The 23,836-nt window shown below is 33.7% G+C and overlaps 1 protein-coding gene across 1 annotated transcript in view; it reads left to right on the top strand.

Moving 5' to 3' along the window:
- The window catches only part of CEP128 (centrosomal protein 128), a 105,572-nt gene that overhangs the window by 45,251 nt on the left and 36,485 nt on the right, over window positions 1-23,836 (top strand). The window contains 4 exon segments of the mRNA XM_032690265.1: window positions 3,854-4,018; window positions 6,484-6,660; window positions 8,278-8,337; window positions 9,966-10,158. Of these exon segments, the coding sequence (XP_032546156.1) occupies window positions 3,854-4,018; window positions 6,484-6,660; window positions 8,278-8,337; window positions 9,966-10,158 (595 nt within the window).

The following is a 23,836-nucleotide window of genomic DNA, read 5'->3' as shown; positions in this document are numbered from 1 at the left end:
AGACGATTGTTAATGTCCCTTCCAATCCAAACCATTCTATGATTCTATGATGTTTAAATTGCATAATGCAGAAGTACTGTCATTGTATCTGGAAATACTTTCAGAATGTGAATAGTAATGATGTGTAACTCTGGTTAAGTTTAATTTTGAGAATTGTTTCTATTTCAAAAAGTTTTAGAATTACCCATATCTGTAGAATTTCTCAGAGAAGTGTTTATATAGTAAATGATGAAATATAGCATTTTATTAATGAAGAAGCAAATTAATGTCTTTAGTTTGTATCATTTGCTTCTGATATAAAGCTATTGCTTTGGAAAGAAAACAAGCATTTTAGTGGCTTTAAGTGCTCTGAATAAAATTGAAAAGTTAAGTTGAAGTGCTCTAAACTGCACAGTTAACTGTCAACAGCTGTGTAAGTTTACATTGCACTTCTATTGAAACAATTTTGATTATATGGTTAAATATACATGTAGATGTTTATAATAATAATATTAAATTTTATAGTTCTTTTAATGGAGGTGTTGGTTTTCCACGTAAGTTGTAAATTACCAACATGTTACAAGTGACTTCTGAAGCACTGTATATATAGTTTTCACCTTAGTCCCATTAAATTACAAATTTGCTCATGTCAAAATGCTATCAATTTAACCATAAAAAACTATAAAATCCTTAATCAAAGTTTAAGTAATTCATGATCTACTTCATCATAAGTAATGCATGCATATTTTTCCTTTATATTATCACAAATATACTTGTTAAAAATGCATCTTTCCTACATATTTTGCAGTTATGAATTGACATAACTTAGAAAAGATATTTAGTTATTTAATATACCATTAAAGATATAAGATATAATATACCATATATGGATATAAGAATTGACAGTAATTCTTAAGCAGCTGGTACCACAGAAACCATTTAATGAAGATAGCAATAAAAAGAAAACTAGATGATTGTTAGTGGAAGGATCATTAAAACCAAATATTTTGACAGCAGTGTTTAACACAGAGGACTTAATTTTTCATGTGTATAGCATTATTTAAATGATCTGTTGAAATATGTGTTTTGTCTTTGACAGTGACTCTGAAATTAAGAGCATACATTTGACAGGGGAGAGAAGGAAAGTGTATTTTGGGTACTAGAAAAAAAATTGGTTGATTGTGACTGTGTTCTTCTATGAAATGGCAAATCTTACAATAAGGACCTTGATATTTTACCGATTGTTGAACCTAAACAGAATATGAAAAAAATTAACTTCCTTATTTCATTTACAGTGCCATGACTTTCCCAGAATCCTAAATCTACATACACTTTTTAAGAGCAGAGGGTTTGAGGGAGATGAATTTTCTAAGATATTAGAGTAGGCAACTTTTTTTGAAGTATACAAAATGATAATGCACAAGATTCTCTTGATTAAGAGAATCAAGATTGTAAGTAAAACAAAAAAGAACATTATATCCATCTGTAGGAAGATCTGATGAGAACATATCATCCTGCAGGTGATTTTGTTACTTTTTGTCTGAACTCATCATTACATGGCAATTGGATTCCAATTTTATGGACATACTTTTCTTCCAAATTAAGGTAAACTTAAATGCATTTTATCTTTTTTTCTTTGTATTTAAATATTGTGGGGTTAGGGTAGAGTTTAGGGAAATCCAGCAGAAAAGGCTGGGGTTTTTTTAACCTATTATCCTGGGGTTTTTTTGAGGCTGGTGTAAGTTTTTGTACCCAGCAACCAGTTGTCTTTTACAGTAATAATCTTGCCCTTATGCCTCAGCCTCATCCAACCTTTGTAACTGTTTTTGAAAAGGAACATACATTATCCTATCCAAAGATGGTTAAAGCTTTAAAAAAGAAGATCATTTGGGAGACACTTGAGGAGTAAATGGAAATTTAAAATATTTGTAGGACCCAAAGCCTTTAAGTTAAAAGGGGATGCATTTATTAATTACTTGCAAGAAATCAAAGTATAGAGCCCTGTGTTTAGAGGACTAACTGCTGCATAGGTTGTAAAAAGAGGTGACTTTTGATTCTTGCAGTTCTTGCCTCCTCTGTATGGTAGTTTCTGCCTCACTTTTGCTTGGTTCTCTGTAGTGCTGCACTGGATTGAAAAAATATTAGGTAGTTAAATATTTTTGGGGTAGTAGGGAAGGTACCATAAGAATAACGTATGATGCAATAGAACTGGAGAAGAAAATAAAATTTTGTATGAGATGTCAGTGTTAAGAAGGATCTTACTGTTTCATTACTGAGGTTCTGATACTTTAGCTTTTAATTCAGCTTCTGCTAGAACATCCTAAATGATTCTCAACCAATGCCCCTATGATGTCTTATTTATTATTTAAAATGATAGGTACACTAGGCATAGGAAAGTTGTTTGCTTAGTGGTCCCCGTTTGACTATGTGCTCAGAAGCTCTGAATCTATCCCCTAATTTTACAACATATGCTTTAAAAATACCCTCGTTTTCTTAGAATGATAGCATGCAAAATGTCCTTATGCCTGACAGTGTTGAAGTATCTGAAGTATTAATCTTTAAGGTTATATAGAGATGTGTATCTATATGTATAAAATTCTGTACATGTATTTCTTTTTCAATTGTTTTCTATACATTTTCTAAGTGTGTAATTCTTATTTTCCTGAAGATTGTCAGGTGTGGAAATTGGATTCAATAAAGATCAATTAAATTATGGTCACATCTGCCTTGTCCATACTGAAAATTAATAAAATTTAACTTTGTCCATTGTGTCTCAAAGGTAATACAAGTGAGGTATTTTGTTCTTGCATTGTCTCCATCTGCATAGACATTATAATGCAATTACCTTAGGTAGGAACTGAAAAGTTGATTTTGTAAGCATATTCACAGAAAATGTTTTGGGCACTGCAGGCTTGTCTTTGTGGTCATAAGTCTTTGTAGACCTTGGATGCCAAAGTTCTTTCTCAGATTTTCCTTCGGAAGAGTTTTTGTATGTACTCTGTTAGCTTCAGCATCTAAATTAACTCATAAAACCTCTCTCCTTACCCTTCTTCCTCAGAGGAGTTATATTTATAGTGTAATTGGGAAATAGAATTTTTGCTTTTCCTCAGAAAGGAATTTACTTTGCAGGTTTATTTGTGTGTAACTGCATCCCACAACTTATCTAATATGAAACTGGTTTTGAGTAATATGCATGTTAATTTACTTCATTGTTTTGTGGTTGAGGTTTTTTGTTGTTTTGTTTTGTTTTTTTTTTAATTTATTTTCTAGATATTCTAGAGAATTTCTCAAGCCTGTCATTTTCAGTCAGTTATCTTTTACACTGGAAACAAATATACTTTATTCACTCACTCTTAGGGCTTTCAAGGCCCTTAAATGTTTTCTTCATTTTTCTCTGCAGTGTTTTCATGAACAGTGTTAAACCTGCACAATAATAGCATTAAACCGACACAATTTTAGAAACTAAAATTACTGTATCTTTGCAGTTGTTTCCTTGCAGATATAAATTCAGTATTAGTTCCTGAAATAAAATGATAGTTTTAGACTTTCTGATTCCAAATTACTTCAGTAATGGAAAACTTGCGTAAATACTAGGCTTCTCAAAGTGGTGTAAGCTGATGAGTGTAGCAGAGTTGAAATGCAGAATCTGAGACTTCTGTTTACTGCTTTTAAGACACTGTATGGTTCTACAACTCTATGATACATATTTTCCATGTTCAGATAAGTGATTGCACTTAATATAACTTAAATGTAAAAAATTAAATTGAGTTATCATTCAGTAATAGTCTTCCACTGATTTAAAACTTTAGAGTATGGGTGTGTTTTAAAAAAACCCATAGAATGACTTTGTAATCTGTTTTCCCTTTACCATCAGATGGAACTTTTAGAAGAGAAAAACACAGTCAAGACTCAGTGTCGACAACTGGAGAAGATAAAAGTTGAGTGTGATAAATTGACAGAAGAATTAACCCAAAATGAAGAAGAAAATATAAAACTAAAACGGAAATGTGAGTTTGTAAAACAAGAACTGGAGAAAAAGGTAAAGTTAACTGGTTTTAACCTTTGGTCTCTCTGCTGATAAATACCTAAAATAAGTGATGGATTATAGAAATAGACGGTAAATTTAAATTTAAAAAAATACATGTATGTATTAAAGAATATACCCAATCATACTATAGTACACAATTTCAGTATAAGTGAAAGAAGACAAAACTGCTTTGACTGGGTTATGAATTATATCCTCCAAAGATTCACTAATACTATTTAGGATTTGAAATATAAATCCTGTTCCTGCCTGATATCTAATATAGGTAACTAACAACTGTTTAACCAACCACTTCTTGTTTTCTTCACATTTTTCTTAAAGATGCAGTGCAGTTATGAATAATTTAGAGCTAATTTGAAGTAGCTACAATGTAAGCACAGTAAAAGAAATTCTGACTAATGTTGGAGTGGAGAATTTTTGTTTTTTGAAGTATGGAGATATAAAAATCTTAAGCCTGGCATTTCTTTAGTTTGTTAAACTAATAGGAAGTGGTTTATAAGCTCAACTTGTCAGATTAATAAAAAGTACCTCAAATGAAAATTCAAAATAAGTTTTTTCTAGGTTGGCATTTTAGTGCTAGAATATCTATTATTCAGGAAATATGTTTGTAGGAGTGTACATAGGCTTCTTTAGCTGGTTGTGAACTAGCTCCAACCTTACCTAATGTTGGGAAGATACAGTTTTTAGACCAAGTTTTTGTCTCTAAACTGAAAAAGAATGGAGAAGCTTTTGAGAACACAATCCTATTATCTCAACCTTTGAAGGTAAATGCAGAAGGAGAGTTCTACTTGATTACATTAATTGTGTTGTTGTGGTTTTGTTGTGGACTGTCAGAAGGAGTGTTAGAATGGGGTAAATCACCTCTTGAGAAATCTCAAACTAGCATGGTGGCATTAACATGTGGTGGACTCTGTTCAGTGAATAATGAGATAACGTAGAATACTGACACTGGAAACATATATAATATGATCCTATAACTTTCATAGTACTGATATAGGTCAGAACTGCTATTTCAACTGTCATTTTCATAGTACAGAAATACTGAAATCTGTGCATCTTAAAAATCTTCCTTCAGTTTGAAAAAACTACTAATTCAAGTATTTTTGTGTTAATTAAATGAAAAAATCAGACTGTTTAACAGGTATGTGTTTTCACATTTGTAGGTCACCTGTATTAAAAACACCTATTTTGCTAGTAGAAGTAACACCTATGCATAAATATGTATACAACCTCATGAAAGAAGGTAGCAAGGAGGGTGTTGGTCTCTTCTCCCAAGTAGCAAGTGATAAGACAAGAGGAAATAGCCTCAAGATCTGTCAGGGGAGGTTTAGGTTCGGTATTAGGAAAAATTTATTCACACATTGGAAGAGGATTCCCAGGGAAGTGGTTGAGTCACCATCCCCTATTTAAAAGATGTAGATGTGGTACTCAGGTGTGGTTGACTTGGCAGTGCAGGATTTGCAGTGGATTCAATGGTCTTCTTTTCCAACCTAAATGATTCCATGATCCCATATATATCCCATTCACAGAACCTGTATGTTAGACATACCTAGCTCCATATTGGTGTCTCATAAGAGCAGTGTGTGAAGATTTCCAACAAATACACTGTAAACAGTTGTACCTTGTCATTGTGAAGGTCCACAATTAATAAAGTTTCATAGTTATTATTCTTGCTCTTCTCACCATTCTCAGTGCACTTGCATACACTAAAATATTCTTGTTAAAGTGTTTGCCCTTCACTGCACTACATCCTCCTGATCTTTGCAGCAGACAGGTGTGTTTCAATATCACTTTTTCTCACAAGATGAGGGTTTTTTTAATATTAATTACAATGCATAATTCAATGTTTTGTATAATCTGCCAGAAGTTTTCTTCAGTTTTACATGGTGGCGCTATCACAGATATAAAAGAAGTGAATCTGAATTTTAAAAACACATGTAACATATTTAATGAACTTTCTGACATTAGATAACTTAAAATGCTTTCCTTAGTGCTACTCACTGTCCTATGAGATATTCTTTGAGTAGTTTTCCTTTGAGAGCACGCTGAACGCCAATAAAACTTACCTTTAGGGATCTCTTTTCTGATGATAGAGATTAGATGCTTGTAACTGGTTCATGGCAAAAGATAATAAGTATTTGTTATGGGCTCTCTTTCTGCTTGTGAGAAGGAGATTTGTAATAGAATGTCTATTTTTGACTTTGAAAATAAGCTTTTTGATTGTTGAGTTTGAATTTGGTAGCAGTTTCTTCATAACTGATTTACAAGAGAATGGCGAGAATCAAGGGAAGAACTTATGAGTGCTACTAGAAGGTATTGGTTTTTCCATGTCAAGGAATTGAACTTTGCATGAATGAGTATACTGTGATTATAAAATTGAAAGATATATTGGTAATGAGGTATGTTATATTACTAATGCAGTAATTTCTCTTTGTTTTGTTTTTCTTCTTTCACTCCAGGAAAAACAGATCAGCAATGAGGAAGATCATTTGAGAAAGATGAGTGAGGCCAGACTGCAGTTTAAGGATCAACTACGTCACTTAGAAATGGAACAGCAATCCATTCTCTCCATGATAGGAAGTGAAATTGATTCTGCTTGTGAAATTTTTTCTCGGGACTCTGTGGAAAAATTCAAAGTAATTCCAAGTTTTAAGTAGGCTGCAGGCTTTGTTATTTTCTTAATGAAATTTGTAGTAGAACTTGTATTCATTGTTGTCACCTATCACTTACCAGTATAGATAATTTATGGACAGTGGAATTATGGATATTTAGGTGGTTCGGAGTGACATTGCTAGGTATTAGAATGGGATTCTAGGAAGATCTGTTCATATATTACCAGTGCTGCTTTCTTTTGCAATTTCTTTTTTAGTAGGTCTGCTTTTGCTTTTGAGAGAGGACCTTACATCAGCCAGAGTTTTGAGGCAGGTTTTCCTAGGCCATGTTCCTAGAGTTGGGAAGTCCCTAAGGAAGACCTAAAATGCATTTAAAGTTGGGGGAAAATAAAAGAAAAGTGTTGTTAAAATTCATTTAGATGCTTTGTTTTTTAAGTAGAGAAGTAAATGCTGGAAATGAAAAGAATTTATAATCTCCTCTTCTGGAGAGCAGGTCCTTGTATCCAGAAAACTCTGACTCAGATTTTCAGGAAACTGGTAGCTTGCTGTAGTTTTATCTTCGCTATTTTATTACTTCTTCTGCAACCCCTGTCTCCCTCTAGCTTTTCTCCTGACCATTCTGGTTTGCTCCCCAGGTACAGAAACCACTCTTCCTCCCTGCACATGATTCTACAAGACTAATCCTCTTAAATCAACATTGTACATTGCTGAGAATAAACAAAACAGAGTCTGACTCAGCTTGTCGCCATACTCAGTACCATTTTGGACATTCACAAATGCTTGACCTGGTGGCTTTTTCCAGAGTACACTCAGATTACATCTTTTTCTATTTTACTGTTTAAACAGAGGATACTTTGTAGTTACTGGTCACTTGACTGCGCTGGGCTGCTTTTCAAATAGGAATTTTTCACTATTGACACCATTTCTCCACTTACCTATGGAGCTGGGATGTTGCACCACAAAAACAGATGACAATTCTAAGAAAATGTATTTGATAAACAAGCTTTCTGCTCTGTATCCTTACATATAAGTGTTTTGTTGTTTTTTTTTGGTTTGGTTGTTTTTGGGGTTTTTTTATTAAATCTTTACCTGCTATAGTTGCCACATTCTTGATCATTGAACCATGCCTTCTTGGACTTGCTTCCCACCTCCTACTGAGTCTTTGGCTTCTGGATAAAGCTTTGCAGATCTCTGTTGATACAATTTTTCTTATTTATCCCCTTTAAGTTTTGACCACTGACAAAGTTAAACCAGTTTTGAATCTGAATTTTTGACTAGACAGCTAATGTGAAAACAAATGTTAAACAGTTTTGTGGTGCCTGGTATGATTTTTTTTTTAAAAAGAAGGTAAGAAGCTTCCTTTACTGTATTTTCCTCTGCCCAATACTTTAGATATTGGCAAGGTTTCTAAAAGGTTTCATACAAGTTCTTTGCTTCAAGAAGTTGCCACTGCAACTGAGATGAGCAATGAGGAATTTGATGGATAAATACTTGTATTAAGAGAAGTTAAATACTAGGCTTAATCTTCCCTGACAAAAAATGATTTGTTTGATTAATTTCCAGTAAGCAGAAAACACTTTCTCCTTTCTGTGTCTCATTCCCATTTTTATGTCTATTTCTTTCTCTCATTCTTTTCCATAGGCAATATCACTTTCACCAACAGTTCTGAATGATCCTCATCGCTGGTTAGCAGAAACAAAGGTAATAGTCAGACCTCCTGAAATTTTATTGAATAAGCTAATATCCAACAGTTGTGCAGCCTGAAGCGGTGGGAGGTGTCCCTGCACATGTCAGGGGGTTGGAACTAGATGATCTTTAACGTTCTTTTCAACCCTAACAATTGAGTGAGTGGATGAGTCTGTGAATGGATGGGTCTGAATCAGTTGAAAGTGTGTTTGAAAAAGCACTTAAAGGGTAAAAGGAAAAATACAAAAACATTCTTTTGGCAATAATTCTGATATTCCCAGCAAAATAAATAACAATGTTGTTTTCACAAAAAAATGCATTGAAGTAACTGCAGTGATAGCCTTTAGATCTGTTTCAATTATTTTCAGACAATGAAAACATGAGAATGTAGTTGTCAAGTTAAGTTTCTCTTGCAGCATTATCACAAGGCAAGAAATTATTTAAAATAAGCCTGTTATTAATTAAATCTAAAAGATATTAGATTGGATTCTTGGGAAATGAACTATTTTCCTTTCCTCTTTGTTTGAATCTTTTGAGTCCTATAATGTGTGTGCAAACATGCTTGAAAACGTCTTCAAGGTGATGACTGGTAACTCATAAATCTTGCCTTTCATTTTGCAGCTTTCCTCCAGCTCCCTCAACTCACACACCTAAACACATTTCTTATCCAATATCTTTTAAAAGAAATAAGTTTCTCATGATCAAAGGAGATCACAAGAAACTGTGGAAGACAGCTTCAACTTTTTTTTTTTTTCTTCATATGAAAAGGTCAAAGCCACGGGAGAATTGACCTAAGGAAAAAAAATTGTAAATGTTTGCATGTAAGAGAATTTAAGGCTATCGTGTGAGACTTGTAGACCAAGAAAGACTACCACTAGATAGAAGAGATAAAATTAGATTTGAAGGAGAAAGGTTATGCAGAAGTATTTTCTTCATTTGAAAAAGTGACAGACATATTATTAAAAAGAACTTTCAAAGAGCACCTAAAATCATTTGTGTATGATTCTCACCTAAGTTCCTTTAGCTGCTAGAGGGAAGTCTAGAATGAATGACTACTTAAAATTCCACTTTTATTTTCTTTTGGTTTTAAATAGGCAATGTAAAAATATTCCATTTGACCACTTATAGATTTACCATATTGATCATGACTTTATCGATGAGCTCTTATTTTTCTCCTTATGTGAACCTTAAATATTAAGTTCTGCTGACCAGAAAGGATTGATGTCACTTTTTTAGAATGGATAAATGCTTTAAATTCTGTCAACATGAAATAGAGAGAGAAAGGTATTCTGAAAGGAAGAAGTATCTCTTGGTGTCTATGTGTGCACTAGTTCAACCAGAATTTCCATACATACACTAGGAAACCTATGCTTCTGATTTAAAAAGAAATAAAATCATATAAAAGAAAATCAGTTTGGTTTTTCACATGCAATTATTAACCAAAATATGTCATTTGAGACTATCGAAGGTCAGCGTATGTTCTCTTAATATCTCTGAATGTCCCCTTCTATTGTTATTATTATTCAGTAATAGGTAAAGATTACTAATCTTTGACTCCAGAGATAATTTGATCAGTGAACAATTGTGTCCTCTTATTTTCATTAGAATTCTTTACTTTTTATTGTCCCATTTTTTTAATGTAGACTAAGCTTCAGTGGCTGTGTGAGGAGGTAAAGGAGAGAGAAAGTAAGGAAAAAAAGCTGCGATGCTACTTACTGCAAAGCCGAGAACAGCTCCAGCACTTTACACAGATGAAGGAGACTGAACATCAGTCTCTCTTTAAGCAGATAAAAAACCAAGAAAAACTTTTGGAAGAAGTTCACAGAGAAAAAAGAGGTATGTTGCTAGTTCCATTTTTCATTTTTGTTAATAAAAGGGAGAAAGAATTTAAAAATTGTAATTCCTATGGCACATTCGGATATATTTAATCAATTAGTTATTGAAAACTGTAATTTGATAATCTGCTAGTGGTAACCAAGAAAAAAGTTAGGGTTTTTTGTTTTCCCTTGCTGACAAAAAAAGGCAAATATAATCAACTATGTTTCAACCCAGTACAGTGGCTGAATAACACACGAGTTCGCATCATGCGCAGTGGATATAAAAATTATTTTTCATCTGTACCATCTGAGACATTCCATGACCTGGGCAAAGAGGAATATACAAGAGTCTGAGGCAGTGTGAATTAGATTGCTGTTTACATAGCTCCCTGTGTCATGGTACAATCCTTGATTGTATTCTATTACCTCAGCTTCCAAAGGAAAATGTTACCTCTCAGGTTTTCTCCTTGTGTTTTCTTTAAAAGGCTTGTTCTGGCCTTTATTCAGGGCTCCATACTGATATGATGGGACAGAATAAGTACTCTCTTTAATAATTTTGGTAGTTCTCATTTTATGTTGACTCTCAGATGAGAGTAAACTTTTAGTAAGTGTAGTTATAGCTACTAGTAGCTGACTTATTATTGAAAATGTTTTATGAAATGTAACGAAAATAAAACAGCTGCCTGATTTGGACTGGAACAGTTAATTCTCTTCCTAGTAGCTGGAGCATGCAGTGCTTTGGATTTAGTATGAGAATAATGTTAGCACACTGACAGTTTAGTTGTTGCACCCTAAGTCAAGGACTTTCCAGTTTCCCATGCTCTGCCAGCCAGCAGGTTCACAAGCACCTGGGAGGGAGCGTGGCCAGGACAACTGACCCAAACTGGCCAAAGGGATATTCCATACTATAGAACATCATTCCCAGTATATAAACTCAGGAGAGTTGTCCAGGAGGAGCCAATCACTGCTGACGAATGGGCTGGGCATCACTCAGCAGTGAGCAGTGGTATAGCGCATCACTTGGGGGGTTTCTGTTTTTATTTCTAGCTTTTGTTGTCTCCCTTTTCATTACAATTGTATTATTTTTATTTTATTTTGTTTTATTATTTTATTTTTATTAGGTTTTTATTTATTATTTTATTTTATTTCAATTCTTAAACTGTTCTTATCTCATCCTGGGGGTTTTAGCTTCTTTCTTATCCTCTTCCGTATCCCACCAAGTGTATGTGTGTGTGAGCAGTTGGCTGCATGGTGCTTAGTTGCCATCTGGGGTTAAACCACCACTACAACAGCAGTAACAAATAAAAACATTCTTGTAAATATTTTATAGAACAATGCAGGTTATTTGTTTTAAAAGAATAAGAAAATTCTGTCAAGATTTTCTTCCTCCGATTACAAAAAAATTAGAAAGAGAACGTTTTGATCTTTCAAGCTTGAATGTTTCTACTATTATCCTTCATTTGCTTAAAAAGATGACACCCAAACCCTTGTATGACATTAATAGTGCTTTAGTGTTCTTATATTGGAATAATTATCTGCTAAGATGATATCCCTGAGGCCTTATTTGCCTTTTTTAATAAATAAAACAAACCTTATTTAGTTCTCAATTCTGTTGAACCTTATTTGGTTTAGGCTTTGTGGAACAATTCACAGCCTGCATTTAAATTTCAACCTATGAAGTTATTATGGGAAATTATTAAACTGAAAAGAGTGATAAGAAGTAATATTATTCACTGAGCACAATAAATAGTATGTAGTCTCATACCTTCTATTTATAAGGGCCATGCCTTTTTCCCCTACAAGTATGCTCAGTTCCATTTGTTACTTCACATACTACAACTTTTGCAATTTTAAGTTCTACTCTGTCTACTTTGAGAGGTGGATGCTGGTTAAAAGTAGATAATAAAAAGGAAATAAGTTACATAGTTGTTAAAGTTAAATTCAACCCAATAGAGGATGAGAAATGGGACTCTAAAAAGGAGGACAGGTTGCCAACAATGCAGGCCAGTGTTAGGTTTAAAGCCTGGCATCAGGGTACACGCACATGCTAAGGATCCAGAGCCACATGGGTACGAAAATAGCAACAGAGGAAGATAGGTAACTTGGACTGCTGCTGGTGGATTTTCCCAAAATATCCTCCTTGCTGTCTTCACTTAAAAATATTCATAAAAGATTAATTTTTGTTTTGAATTTTATTTCGAATTTAAATAATGGTAATGCAATTTACTCTTTTATAGAAAAATAGTCTGAAAATACTCAATTAAAGTTTACATAAGTCAAAACTTATGAAAATGAGACAGAGAAATTGTATTCTTAAGAAATTAATTTGTTAATTCCCTTTCAATTATAGTTCTGATTTTATAGTTTATTCATGCTTTTTAGGGAGAAAGAATAAAAATAGAGATTTTTGGTGGACATACCCAAAGTAAGTAGGATGAATATTTAAATTGCTTTATTGATGAACACATTTAAGGAATTTTTATAAGCTCAAATAGATCTACTAAAACTTTTAACTGTGTAGGTTTTTGTCTTTCCCCTTCATCAAAGCGTTTGTAAACATCTAGGATACTGTAGGCTTTTGCATCCTCCTTATGAGTTTCTGTAGAAGTGTTAACATTATCAAAGTCCTACCTTTGATGGTATAAACTGGCTGTCCATGTGGTATAATCCTGACAAATACAGTAACATAAAGATTCATGAGTTAATGAATATAGAATGAATAAAAATGAAGTCTTGTAGCATAGAATTTCAGGATTGTTTACAGAGTAGCAGAAGTTTCGTAGTTATCTGATGATGCTACAAGGTCAGATACAGTTTTCTTCCCTTCTTGATAAGCGTACCATGCTGGAGAGTATAGAAATTAAGAAGTCTAGCAATATTTGTAAATTGAGTAGAACTGAAGAAGATGTGAGTTCTGATTTCTGGTTTGCAGATTTGTACTTTGGATACAGTTCACTATTTAACAAGATACTTGTCTAGCATGCTACACAATGGGATATTTCATTAAGTAACAACTTGGATAAAAATAAAAATTTATTAGATTTTTCCTCCTAAAGTGATTTTGTTCTTACAATCAAATTTATTTCAATAGCATTCATTGCTCTAGATATTCAGTATTTTAACAAAATGAACAGAAGTCTGAAACAAAAAGTATAAATTCCAGTTTCTTAACTAAGTTTCATTTACCTTCTGGGATCATTGAGCATTCCGGTGTTCTTACAGATCTGTTTAAAAATTAATTTAGGTAAGAAGGATTTTATTTTTCTTATCTTTTTAATACCATACTCACAAATTGCACCCAAGACCTGGCCCAAATTTCTTTCATTTATTGCCTTTTATATGGTCTAGGCACTCTGGGTAGTCTGAAAAGCTTATCATTCAAATCAGTGAAAGTCTGTATTTGATCCTGGGAGCACCCATTGGTCTTAGAGATTTAGATTTACTTTAGTTGCCTTTCCAAGAAAATCTCCTTGTTATATATTGACATATATAGAAGCTAGACAGAATGTGGTATATAGTGGTGAGACATGGAGTCTGCACAGTTGTTTTGTTTCAGGATAATATACTGCTACTTCAGAATAGCAGTACTATCATGGATAGTCAACAAAGAAATGTTTTGCAAAATAAGACGTGATGTATTTGGCAAGCCCGTATCTGTTCTTTTTTCTTATAAAGCAATGTTAGTAAGGCTGTAGTGATGTAAGAAGAGCAGGTGCATTTCTCCCATATACAGACCTTACACTGATTTAATTTAATTTGGAGATATAATATTCTGCAAATACTGTTTTACATAAAGTCCCAGGTGATGCAAGACATATTCTGTACCAATTATCAGTGTCTACTGAGGTAATACTCTGTAATCACACTTAAATTGTTACATATTTAGAATTTCTCTGATGTAGATTATACTGCTAAGTAAGGCTTAAGAAGGTAACAATACTAGTCCTCAGATATGACAGACTGATGTTACATGGTTTTGTTACAAGCACAAATCTATACAGGGCAAGTCAGTTGTGTTTTGTTTATGCGTTAAGTTTATCATTAATGCATTTGTCATTGTGTATTGTCTTAGATTTGAGGATACAAAAATCAAATATTGGAAGACTTACATTTTAACTGGTTTTACGGATGGTATCATCTCTGTGAATCATACGGGTGCCTGCTAGTTTTATCACTTTTGATGAAAATAAGTACAAAGATTTTGATAAGTGATCTCTGAAGCAAGATATCAATTTATTTTAATTTTCTTTTTCTGCTAGGCTCTGTAAGGATTATTATATAAACTGCTGTGGAAAATGTAGACTGTAAAGAACCTGTTATATTAAAGTTGATTCAAAATGTAGGTAAAACATTACTTTGACAAGACCTAATCTATCAAATTATATTCCCTTTTTTTCTATTTTATAGTCAGTAAGTACAGTTTTTGTTTGAGCCAGGAACACTAAAGCAGAAAGTGTAAAAATTTAAAATACAGAAACAGTGTAGTATATTGAGTGCAAATATACTGACAGTTTCTGTTGCTTACACTGAGGCAAAGTATGAAATTGGAAACCAGTGAAAATCAAAACATTATAAAATCTTTCTATTATGATGTATTATGTTTAATTTAGTAGTAAAGTACATGTGCTGTTCTGAAGATACCTTTAAGACTGCTTCTGCCCTTTCAGCTTTGTTTGTTTCTTTCCTATTCGTTTTCTTTTTCCCATATATTGCATCATTTTGCTCCTGTATGACAACACAGTCCTTTCTGTGGCAACAAGAAACATCACAAGGTATTTTCAGGTCATCTCTTATTGAACAGTGAATGGGAACATCAAGTATAGAAAACTCTTAAGCATGCATACATACAGGAAGGAATCTGAAGGATTTCAAAGAAACTCTCCATAATACTTGGTTTTCATGGTGAACTTCAAAATACATAAAGTTGAAATATTATTACTATTAAAATAATTGATTTCTTCTTAATAGTGCTCTTGCCCTTTAAGTAATGTTTGGTTTTTTTAATGTGATGGGGGAAGGAGGAGGGAGGACTTCTAAGTTATTTTAAACTTTGCCAAAATGAACCTGCGTTCAGAGTCTTAGAAGAATGGAAATAAGCCCAAATAATTTGGAAATCTTACCCTGTGGGGTTTTTTTTTGTACTAGAAAACTGGAAAGATCAGTCTGGACATGGATTGCTGTAATTATCTAGTATTTTTCTGCAACTGTGTTCTTTTGCCATTATCTTTTTATGCACTCATAAAAATATGGCTGCCATTGTGAAAAAGAGAAGGTAAGAGATGGGATCAAACTGTAGCTAAGATGTTTTTAAGACTTCCTTTGATTTCTTTTTTCTTTCTGAATCACATGCTCTAGATGTTTATCTGAAACTTATGTATGATTTATAGTTTGGAAAGCATGATATGTCCTTTAAACATTAAGTTGCTGAGTTTGTAGTGCTCACTAACAGTAAGAGACTAAATTTATTAGTTTTACCTCTTGGTTTACCTGTACATACTGGAAACTAAATCAATATTAACAAAAGTAACCTGGGAGATGGGGATTTAGTGTATATTAAATAGTTAGAATTTATTATTTAATCTTTTCTTCCTTTTGTGAATTAATGACTTTCTTCTTTAAACCAAGCTAAAAGAGCTGTTGTTCTATGAAGTACTGGGGTTTTAGGTTTTTTACAGGTGTTGAAACGATGGCATAGGGCTGTTTATAATCACAGTTATAATTTAACAGTGGTTTAACACTACATAATAAAGAGAATCTTGTAATCAACTGTACAACTTTATCAGGACTGCTTGAAATTAGTATGAAAGGTGTTGTCATGATTTCAGGTTATGTAGTGTTTCTATACCAAATTGATATCACTGATTTACAGATATTGAAAAAAAATACCCAACCAAAACAAAAACCATCCCAACACAGGCACTTTCACTTGTCTTGAATTTAATACTTTCCTGAGAAGTATATAACAGAAACATACTCTTTGTCACTCAGTCTTCTTTAGGTAGAAATAACATCCCCAAGGAACTCTTTAGTATCTGATAAGATGCCTGTTTAATTAAATAAGGTGCTGTTTTATATGAAATGAAACTGAACCAAGGGCTCTGTTGTGCTCTCATCTACTGCCATAGTCAAAGTCATATTAGTCAAAAATACAGATGAATCAAGTTGGAAATTTGAACAGAAATAAAAAAAAATTACTGCCCAAGATTTTAATATACCAAAGCTCTTGAAATTAAAAAAGTATTTGAAATCTTTTATATTGCTATATTATAGATTCAATATCTTTCTAAATTAGAGCTTGTGTAATGGTTTTGTCAGGCTCTATTAGAATATGTTTTTCAGTGTAGTTTATTGCTGTGTTAACAGCTTTTATATCCTTTATATTCAGCTGATATGCTATTTAAAACCCTTTTTTTCCTAAAGTGAATGCTAATGACATTGCCCATTTGGAGAATAGAAGTTTAAGTCCTATATTACTACTAAAAAAATTCTCATTTTAAGAAGAGCTTCGTTCATCACTAATACCAATTCTTAATGTTGGCTGTACACAAGAAAATAATTTTAATTACAGAATATACTTTGTAAGTGAATCCTTGAAAAAAGAAAAACTGCCTGGTTTTGGTTTTACTATATAAAGATTAAATTAAATGTGATATTTAATCTCCTATCATATTTTTCCTTCTACTGGTTTAAATATGACAAATTTCTAGGTTGAATATTTACTCTGATCAGCATGTTCAAGGTAACAACTGTCTGTAACTGAAATTATCTTTTGTTTCCTTCTTGGTTTTGCTTTAACAAAATGGGAACTGTGATTGATACTTTTAAATGCTTTACATATTTTGTAATTAAAAGGCAAAATCCTTAAAAATGTTTTAAAGTCACATAAGACAATCAAATTAACTGTATAGTTCATACAGTACCAGTGATTAGAACAATAAGCTACAAAATGTTTTTATGAATTTAACAAATTCTTCTCTGTAATTTATTAAAAATGCACTTGTAATAATGGGCACATATATTTGAATCTTCTTTATTGTGGGCAGAGAGAGTCACAGTATTTTTCTTGTCTGCCTCTATTATGTCTTTAGGATAAGGTCACGCAAGATTTGCATTCTTCTGCCTACTTTGAAGGACTCCAGTTGCAGGTTATCAGGTTATTAGGCGCTGTAACTAAACATTGTTGCTGTAAAGAATTATTTTCTTACTGAAACCGATACAGTATCTGAGTCATAGAGACAACATGCTAGCTCCTGGTTATGTAAAAAAAATAAAAAGAACTAAGGATAAAGCTTGGTCCCCTATTCTTCAGTCTAATTTCTTAATTCTACACCACCTTTCTAGTCTGAAAATTATTTTTTAAAATACAAATGTTCATATTGCAGTACTTATTTTCCTAGTATTTGATCAGCACCTTTGTGCAATATTATATACTGCCAGTATGTAAATCTCTGTTTAATGGAAAATATTTAAATGTAAAATTTATCACTTTAATTCTTGTTTCAAAATTCCAACATTTTAAGCAAGATTTTGTTGTGGATTTTTTATTTGTTTTAGTATATCTGGTAAATTGAGATACCCACCACTAGAGAAAGAAACAAATTGCAAAACCAAGAAAACATTCATTGAAATATATATGTATTTCATGCATAGGTACATACTACATCAATAAATGTTGTACATACTTCAACCACCGGGACAGACATTTTGTCTTCCTGATTTTAATTACAGTTGATGACTTGGCCATGAAACATTACTTTCTTGATTAGTTTGAAGCTCTAGGAGCGGCATTTTCTGCAAAGAATGTTTGAATGTTATCTCTATGGAAAAATGCTTCCATTTGGAAAGTCAAATGACCAGACAGGATGCCATTTCTTGCAAGTACAATAACAAGATTGTCCCACCAAGAAATAACTCAAAACCTAACTACAGCTGAGAAAATTAGAAATAAGCATTGCTATTATGGCTTTCTTCATAATTACCAGCTTAGTTTCTTGCATCTTCCTCTAAAGTGGGTGTGGTAGATGGGGTATTTTATAACTGCTAGTTGCATTATGTTTGGTTTCAATGAGCCATACTAACCTCTGTGTGTATGTGCTTTGTTGAAGTAAATGTTTTCTTAGAAGCTGTTTGGGTCTTAGTGATACATAGGACCATGTAGTAGAATTAAGCTTTCTTACAGCATTTATCAAGGAGAGAATCTGTGGAGCTATAACTCTTTTGTGTGCTTTACTCCTCTGATTTATTGAAATGTCCAAGCTGCTAAAAGATCCCCTTTTTTTCTGAGATTGGAAGGGAAACTTAATTTCAAGACCAGTATCTTTGAGCTTCCTATGTTATCTGCTCTCCTATTCTGCGAACGTTGAAAATGGATTGTTTAGCTCTGATCTTCAAACAGCCCAATTAAGAAATGCACTTATAAATTCCAAAGAATTACTCATCTCAAATAACAAGTGACCTTGGCTAGAAAAGCTTTCTGTTTTGCCTCCTTCGGTTTGCCCAGTTACTTCAATTCAAATGACTTGTATTAGCTGCTGCAAAAACCTTGATACCCTTAGACTGTTCCTTAGCTAATAGGTCCAAGATCAGTTCTCTGTATATTTCCATTAAGATATGCAGCTGCCTTTCAGATGTAGCCAAAAGGAAATTTGCTGCTATGCATAAATATGGTTGGGATGATAAACATCAAAAAAAGAAAAGCCTAGGATATTAAGAGAGAGAACTCGCTGAAGAAAGTGGCATTCAATTTCCTGTTTTGTCATTTATATATGCCATAACATAATTTTTATGTAGCTGCTATGCCCATAAACATATCGATACAATTTTCTAAAACGAGAAATGACAAATTATCTTTTCAAGCTTGCACTTGGTAAATGAAAACAAATTAAGTTTCAATTTCTTTCTGTGCACTCCTGGAAAATTTTATTCATTATCAGAAAGGAAATGTTTCTCCATTCAGGAGAGAATTGTAACAATTATATATTATATGCAGTGACAAAACAGAATGTTCAACTGTATTTTCTGTTTAAATTGTCAACTATTTTAAGGCCTCACTTTGAGAACATTTCTCACTATATTTCTCTTTATATAGTGATGATTTTTTTTTACTGTTTATCTTTCCAGGTTATTCAGTAGGGTTTCTAATCAAAACTGTGGGAGAAAAAGCCATTGTTCAGTTATCTTGCGTAGGTCTACTACAGACAGAGGTGTGATGACAGGTCACACATACAAATTCAAAATAATCATGAGTTAGTGGGTCAAATTGCAGTTTCCCATTCACAGAGGCATTTAATATCACTGAATTCAGTCTTCTGTTTGTCTCACTACCCTCTCTTGTACTTTCTCCTTCCCTTGTTCCATGTCTGCCCTTCTTTGGACCCCTCTAATCATATTTGACTCAATATTAGCCACATAGGACTGTCTGGTTTCTGCCATTATGCTCTGATCTTGTTGTAATGAACTAAGACCCTCGTGGAGGTCCAGGTTTGTCCATTTTGTCAAACCAGGACAAAGTAAGCAAGAGCAATGCACAACTGGAGTCAGGGAGCAAAGAGACCTCCGTGCTTTTTGGAAAATGCAATCTGCAAATGCCATCTCTGATGTGATCTGACCACATCTGGTGGAACTGGAACATTTAGTGCTGGCACCATGTCAGTTGGGGTTGCAGTGGCTTCTGTGGGACATGAAGTAGGAGTAATTACATAGTCATTAGTACCCAAATTAGCTTATTTGAAGCTATCTCCTTTAAGTAAAGAACTTTTTGACTGTTAGGCTTAAAGTTTGCTGGCTCCTCAGCAAATTTGTAAAGTAAAATTTGAAGTGTTTATTCACTAGCATCATTCATTAGATTTTCCAAAAAAAGTCTGTTCTCAAGATTTATTCCTAGTAGGAACATTTTTACCTCCTTTCCAGCACTGGTTGGCAATGTTACTGCTGCATGAGTAATCAACACCTATATACTGGATAACTGTTTCATCTTGAAGTAGAATCAAGTAATTTTTGAAACATTGTCATTTAAGGCCTTCTAATCATTAATAATCATCACACAATGCTTAGTGGCAGAAATTCAGCATGTCACTGTGACTTGTGTTTTGTTTGAGTTTCTAGAGTATCAAAATAGTTTCTAAATTCAGTAAATCTCAATTATTTCCTCAATTATCTTTATTTTTAGGGTTTTAAATCTTATTTTTTATCTTGTAAGAAACTGCCTAGTTATAACTGAAAAGAGACTTCTGTGATTGTAGTCAAGTCATGCCAGGCTCACGACAGTCTGAAAGAAGAGTTGGAGTCTTTTTATAGATATTTCAGTAAATAGTAACCAAAAGAAAAGCATTACAGCATTCTCCAAATCAAGTGTTTCTGTTCAAATACCATGTGTATGTGTGTTAATGAACTCTCTTTGCCATATGTATCTTTGATAATAAGCAAGATGAACTTTGAAACTGCTTTCCCTGGTACTGAAATTAAAATAATATTTTATTGCTACATTTAATGGTACTAAAAATGACGGAAGTTTGTATTGCACTTAAAAAAATTTCTGTTTTTTTGCCTGCAAGTAGAAGGCATAACCCAGAAGCTACAATGACTAGAAGGATTTCACTGTTTTGATTGTTTGAGGTTTGGATTTTGTGTTGAACATGTTAACGTTTATTTACAGGGTATTGTTCCCTAGCTCATGTAAGAGGAAGGCATAGACAGTAAAAATGGTGGGTTTTCCTGCTATATTCTATCAGGTTTTTTATCCCTAACTTGAGCATGTTAAATGAAAAAAAAAAAAATTGACATTTGAACCTTCTGGTTTGTTTGATCACTGGCCATCTTTATTAAGATGGCCGTGATGATTGTTGATACAACTTTACACAGGACACAAAGAATGTTACAAGTGAGATTGTTTCAAGGCTCTAAATATTGAGCACTAGTCTCCAAACTTTGTTGATTGCATGCCCCATCAGTAAAAAATTTTTGAGCACACCCCCTTAATATATGTATATTCATTTATTGAAAATATACACACACAAATATAAAACTTGATAATACGTAAATATAGACACCTTTGTAAGTGCAGCCCTACTGAGCTAGACAACCATTATTCTGTGCCTTGATCACGTTTTCATAATGGAGCCATCTTTGATTCAGAATGAGATGTTTTTGTCTTATCACTTCAAGGTTAGTCTTCTGATTTGTCCATGTCACTAACTGTTTCTTAATGAAACATACTAAAGCATCTAGGAAGTGATGCTTGCTTGGGAAGCTGTTCTTCAGTGATTTTTTTTTTTTTGACTAGACACCTTAAGGTCCCTCAAGAGTTTTTGGAATCCTCTACAGCATGTCTGCTAGTACATAAAAGTCATTCAAAGGAAAACAACAGAATGCTTATAGCTGTTCTTCAAGATATGTTAAATACATATATACTCACAACTCTCCCTCTTACTCCTCCTACAGTAGCTTTCAATTGAGAATCAATATGGTCCAAAATAGATACAGTAGACATAGTTTAATGTCTCTCTCCCTGGTAATAAGTTAGGCAGTTGCTAAGATATAATGAAATTTTGTGCTGTTGTTACCTTTTGTATTCATGAGAATGTTCATAGGAATATTTTGCATGGATTTCAGTGCACTTCACTTAAGCGTCACGTCAGCTCTGTGAAGATAGGGAAATATTTTCTTAAGCTGTGTTTAAATGAAGCTCAGAAAATTCCCCAGGAAGAGTGGGGAGCCAGAAATAGAACTCAAAAGTGTCATGTAAGAATCAGGAAAAAAAATTCTCATTCTTTTGACAAAGGCCTCTTAAAAATATATAAGCAGCACATTAGAATCTATAATTTTTTGTTTGGTAACCTTGCAGTATAGTTTTTTGAATAAATTTAATCTCATATTCAGACAAACTGTTCCAGTGCAGTCATATTTGGATTGTAGAAGAGGTTACAGCAACTCAGCCTAGTGTCTTGTGTACTTAAACTGCATATGTGACTATATCAATGCTTTTGAATTCACTATAAGGCAGACACTGATATTTATATAGAACTGATGAGGAGAATTTAGGACATAGAACTGATAGAGAGTTATAGAACTGGGTTATAGAACTAATGAGGAGAATTTAGGGCAGTTTCTTGGGACAAGATAAATGTTGGGAGACATTTTCTAAATGAAGTGTCGGAGATGGGTCACTTATCAATATTTATATCAAATACAAATCAAAGTGAAAAGAAAATAATAAAGAGAAATAGCAGAATGAAACATAAGGAAGAATTATCAAAGGAAGTAAATTAGAAGCAAGATTTATACATGTAAAGAAGTTTTTGACAGTCCAGACATCATGTCAGAAACAAAAAGAAATATTTTTTTTCCATATTGTCCCAAAATTTCTAGCATCCAAAACAACAAATAGGTTAAATGAATCGTAGAATATCCTGGGTTGTAAGGGACCCACAAGGATCATCAAAGTCCTTGTCATGCACAGTACAACCCTGAGAATCGCACCATATACCTGAGAGTATTCTCCAAATGCTTCTTGAACTCTGTCAGGCTTGGTCCTGCAACCACTTCCTTGGGGAGCCTGTTCCAGTGCCCAACCACCCTCTGGGTGAAGAACCTGTTCCTAACATCCAACCTAAACCTGACCTTGCACAGCTTCAGGCCATTCCCTTGTGTTCTGTCACTGGTCACCACAGAGAAGAGATCAATGTCTGCCCTTCCACTTCCCTTCGTGAGAAAGTTGTAGAGTGCAATGAGGTTTCCCCTCAGGCTCCTCCAGGCTAAACAGATGAAGTGATCTTAGCTGCTCCTTGTATTGCTTCCCCTCAAGGCCCTTCACCACCTTTGTAGCCCTCCTTCAGACACTCTCTAATAGCTTTATATCTTTTTCATTTTGTGGTGTCCAAAACTGCACACAATATTCAAGGTGAGGCTGCACCAGTGCAGAGCAGAGCGGGACAATCCCCTCCCTCAACCGGCTGGTGTTGCTTTGCCTGATGCCCCCCAGGACACGGTTGGCCCTCCTGGCTGCCAGGGCACTGCTGACTCATATTCAACTTGCTGTCGACCAGGACCCACAGGTCTCTTTCCATGGTGCCGTGATCATCTTGCCCTTCTTGAAATCTGGGACAATGTTAGCCAGCTTTCACTCATCTGGGACCTCCTCAGATTCCCAAGACCATTTAAAAATGGTATTCTTTTGAGTTTGGAGCTCTTTGTACATGTGGAAGAGATACATATAAGCAGCTGTTTCAGTCTTGGTGGTCATGAGTACTGCATTGATTGCAGTGATGGAAACTGAATTAAAATCTTTAAAGATAGTGGAATATGCTCAATGTGAACATAAGTATAATAATTTGCTAATGGACTAGAAAGCTCTAATCAGTATTAAAATCCCTTGAGACATATAAGTTTGGATTCTTTTTTTTAAATCTTGCTTGGGGTTACATAAATGCATTCTGAAATGCTCATAATTTATTGGCCTTGTTTTACTCTAACAAAAATTAAGGTTCTAAGAAATACCTGTTTCTCTAGAGCTCTTGAAAATAATAATATGGTTATGTAGAAATGCCCTTAATGGTTTGCATGCATAGCAAGTACTGTTTCAATTAAAATAGTTTGAAGCACGTACCAGTACTGTTTTACATCTCTGTTATTTTAGTCCCAGGGTGATTTCTGGTGTCTGACCTGATAGTACGAGGGTCCAGCCTCATTGAAACATCTTT

The sequence above is a fragment of the Chiroxiphia lanceolata genome, chromosome 6 (genome assembly GCF_009829145.1).
Source record: "Chiroxiphia lanceolata isolate bChiLan1 chromosome 6, bChiLan1.pri, whole genome shotgun sequence".
Taxonomy (NCBI): domain Eukaryota; kingdom Metazoa; phylum Chordata; class Aves; order Passeriformes; family Pipridae; genus Chiroxiphia; species Chiroxiphia lanceolata.
This window is presented reverse-complemented; position numbering and strand designations above follow the sequence as displayed.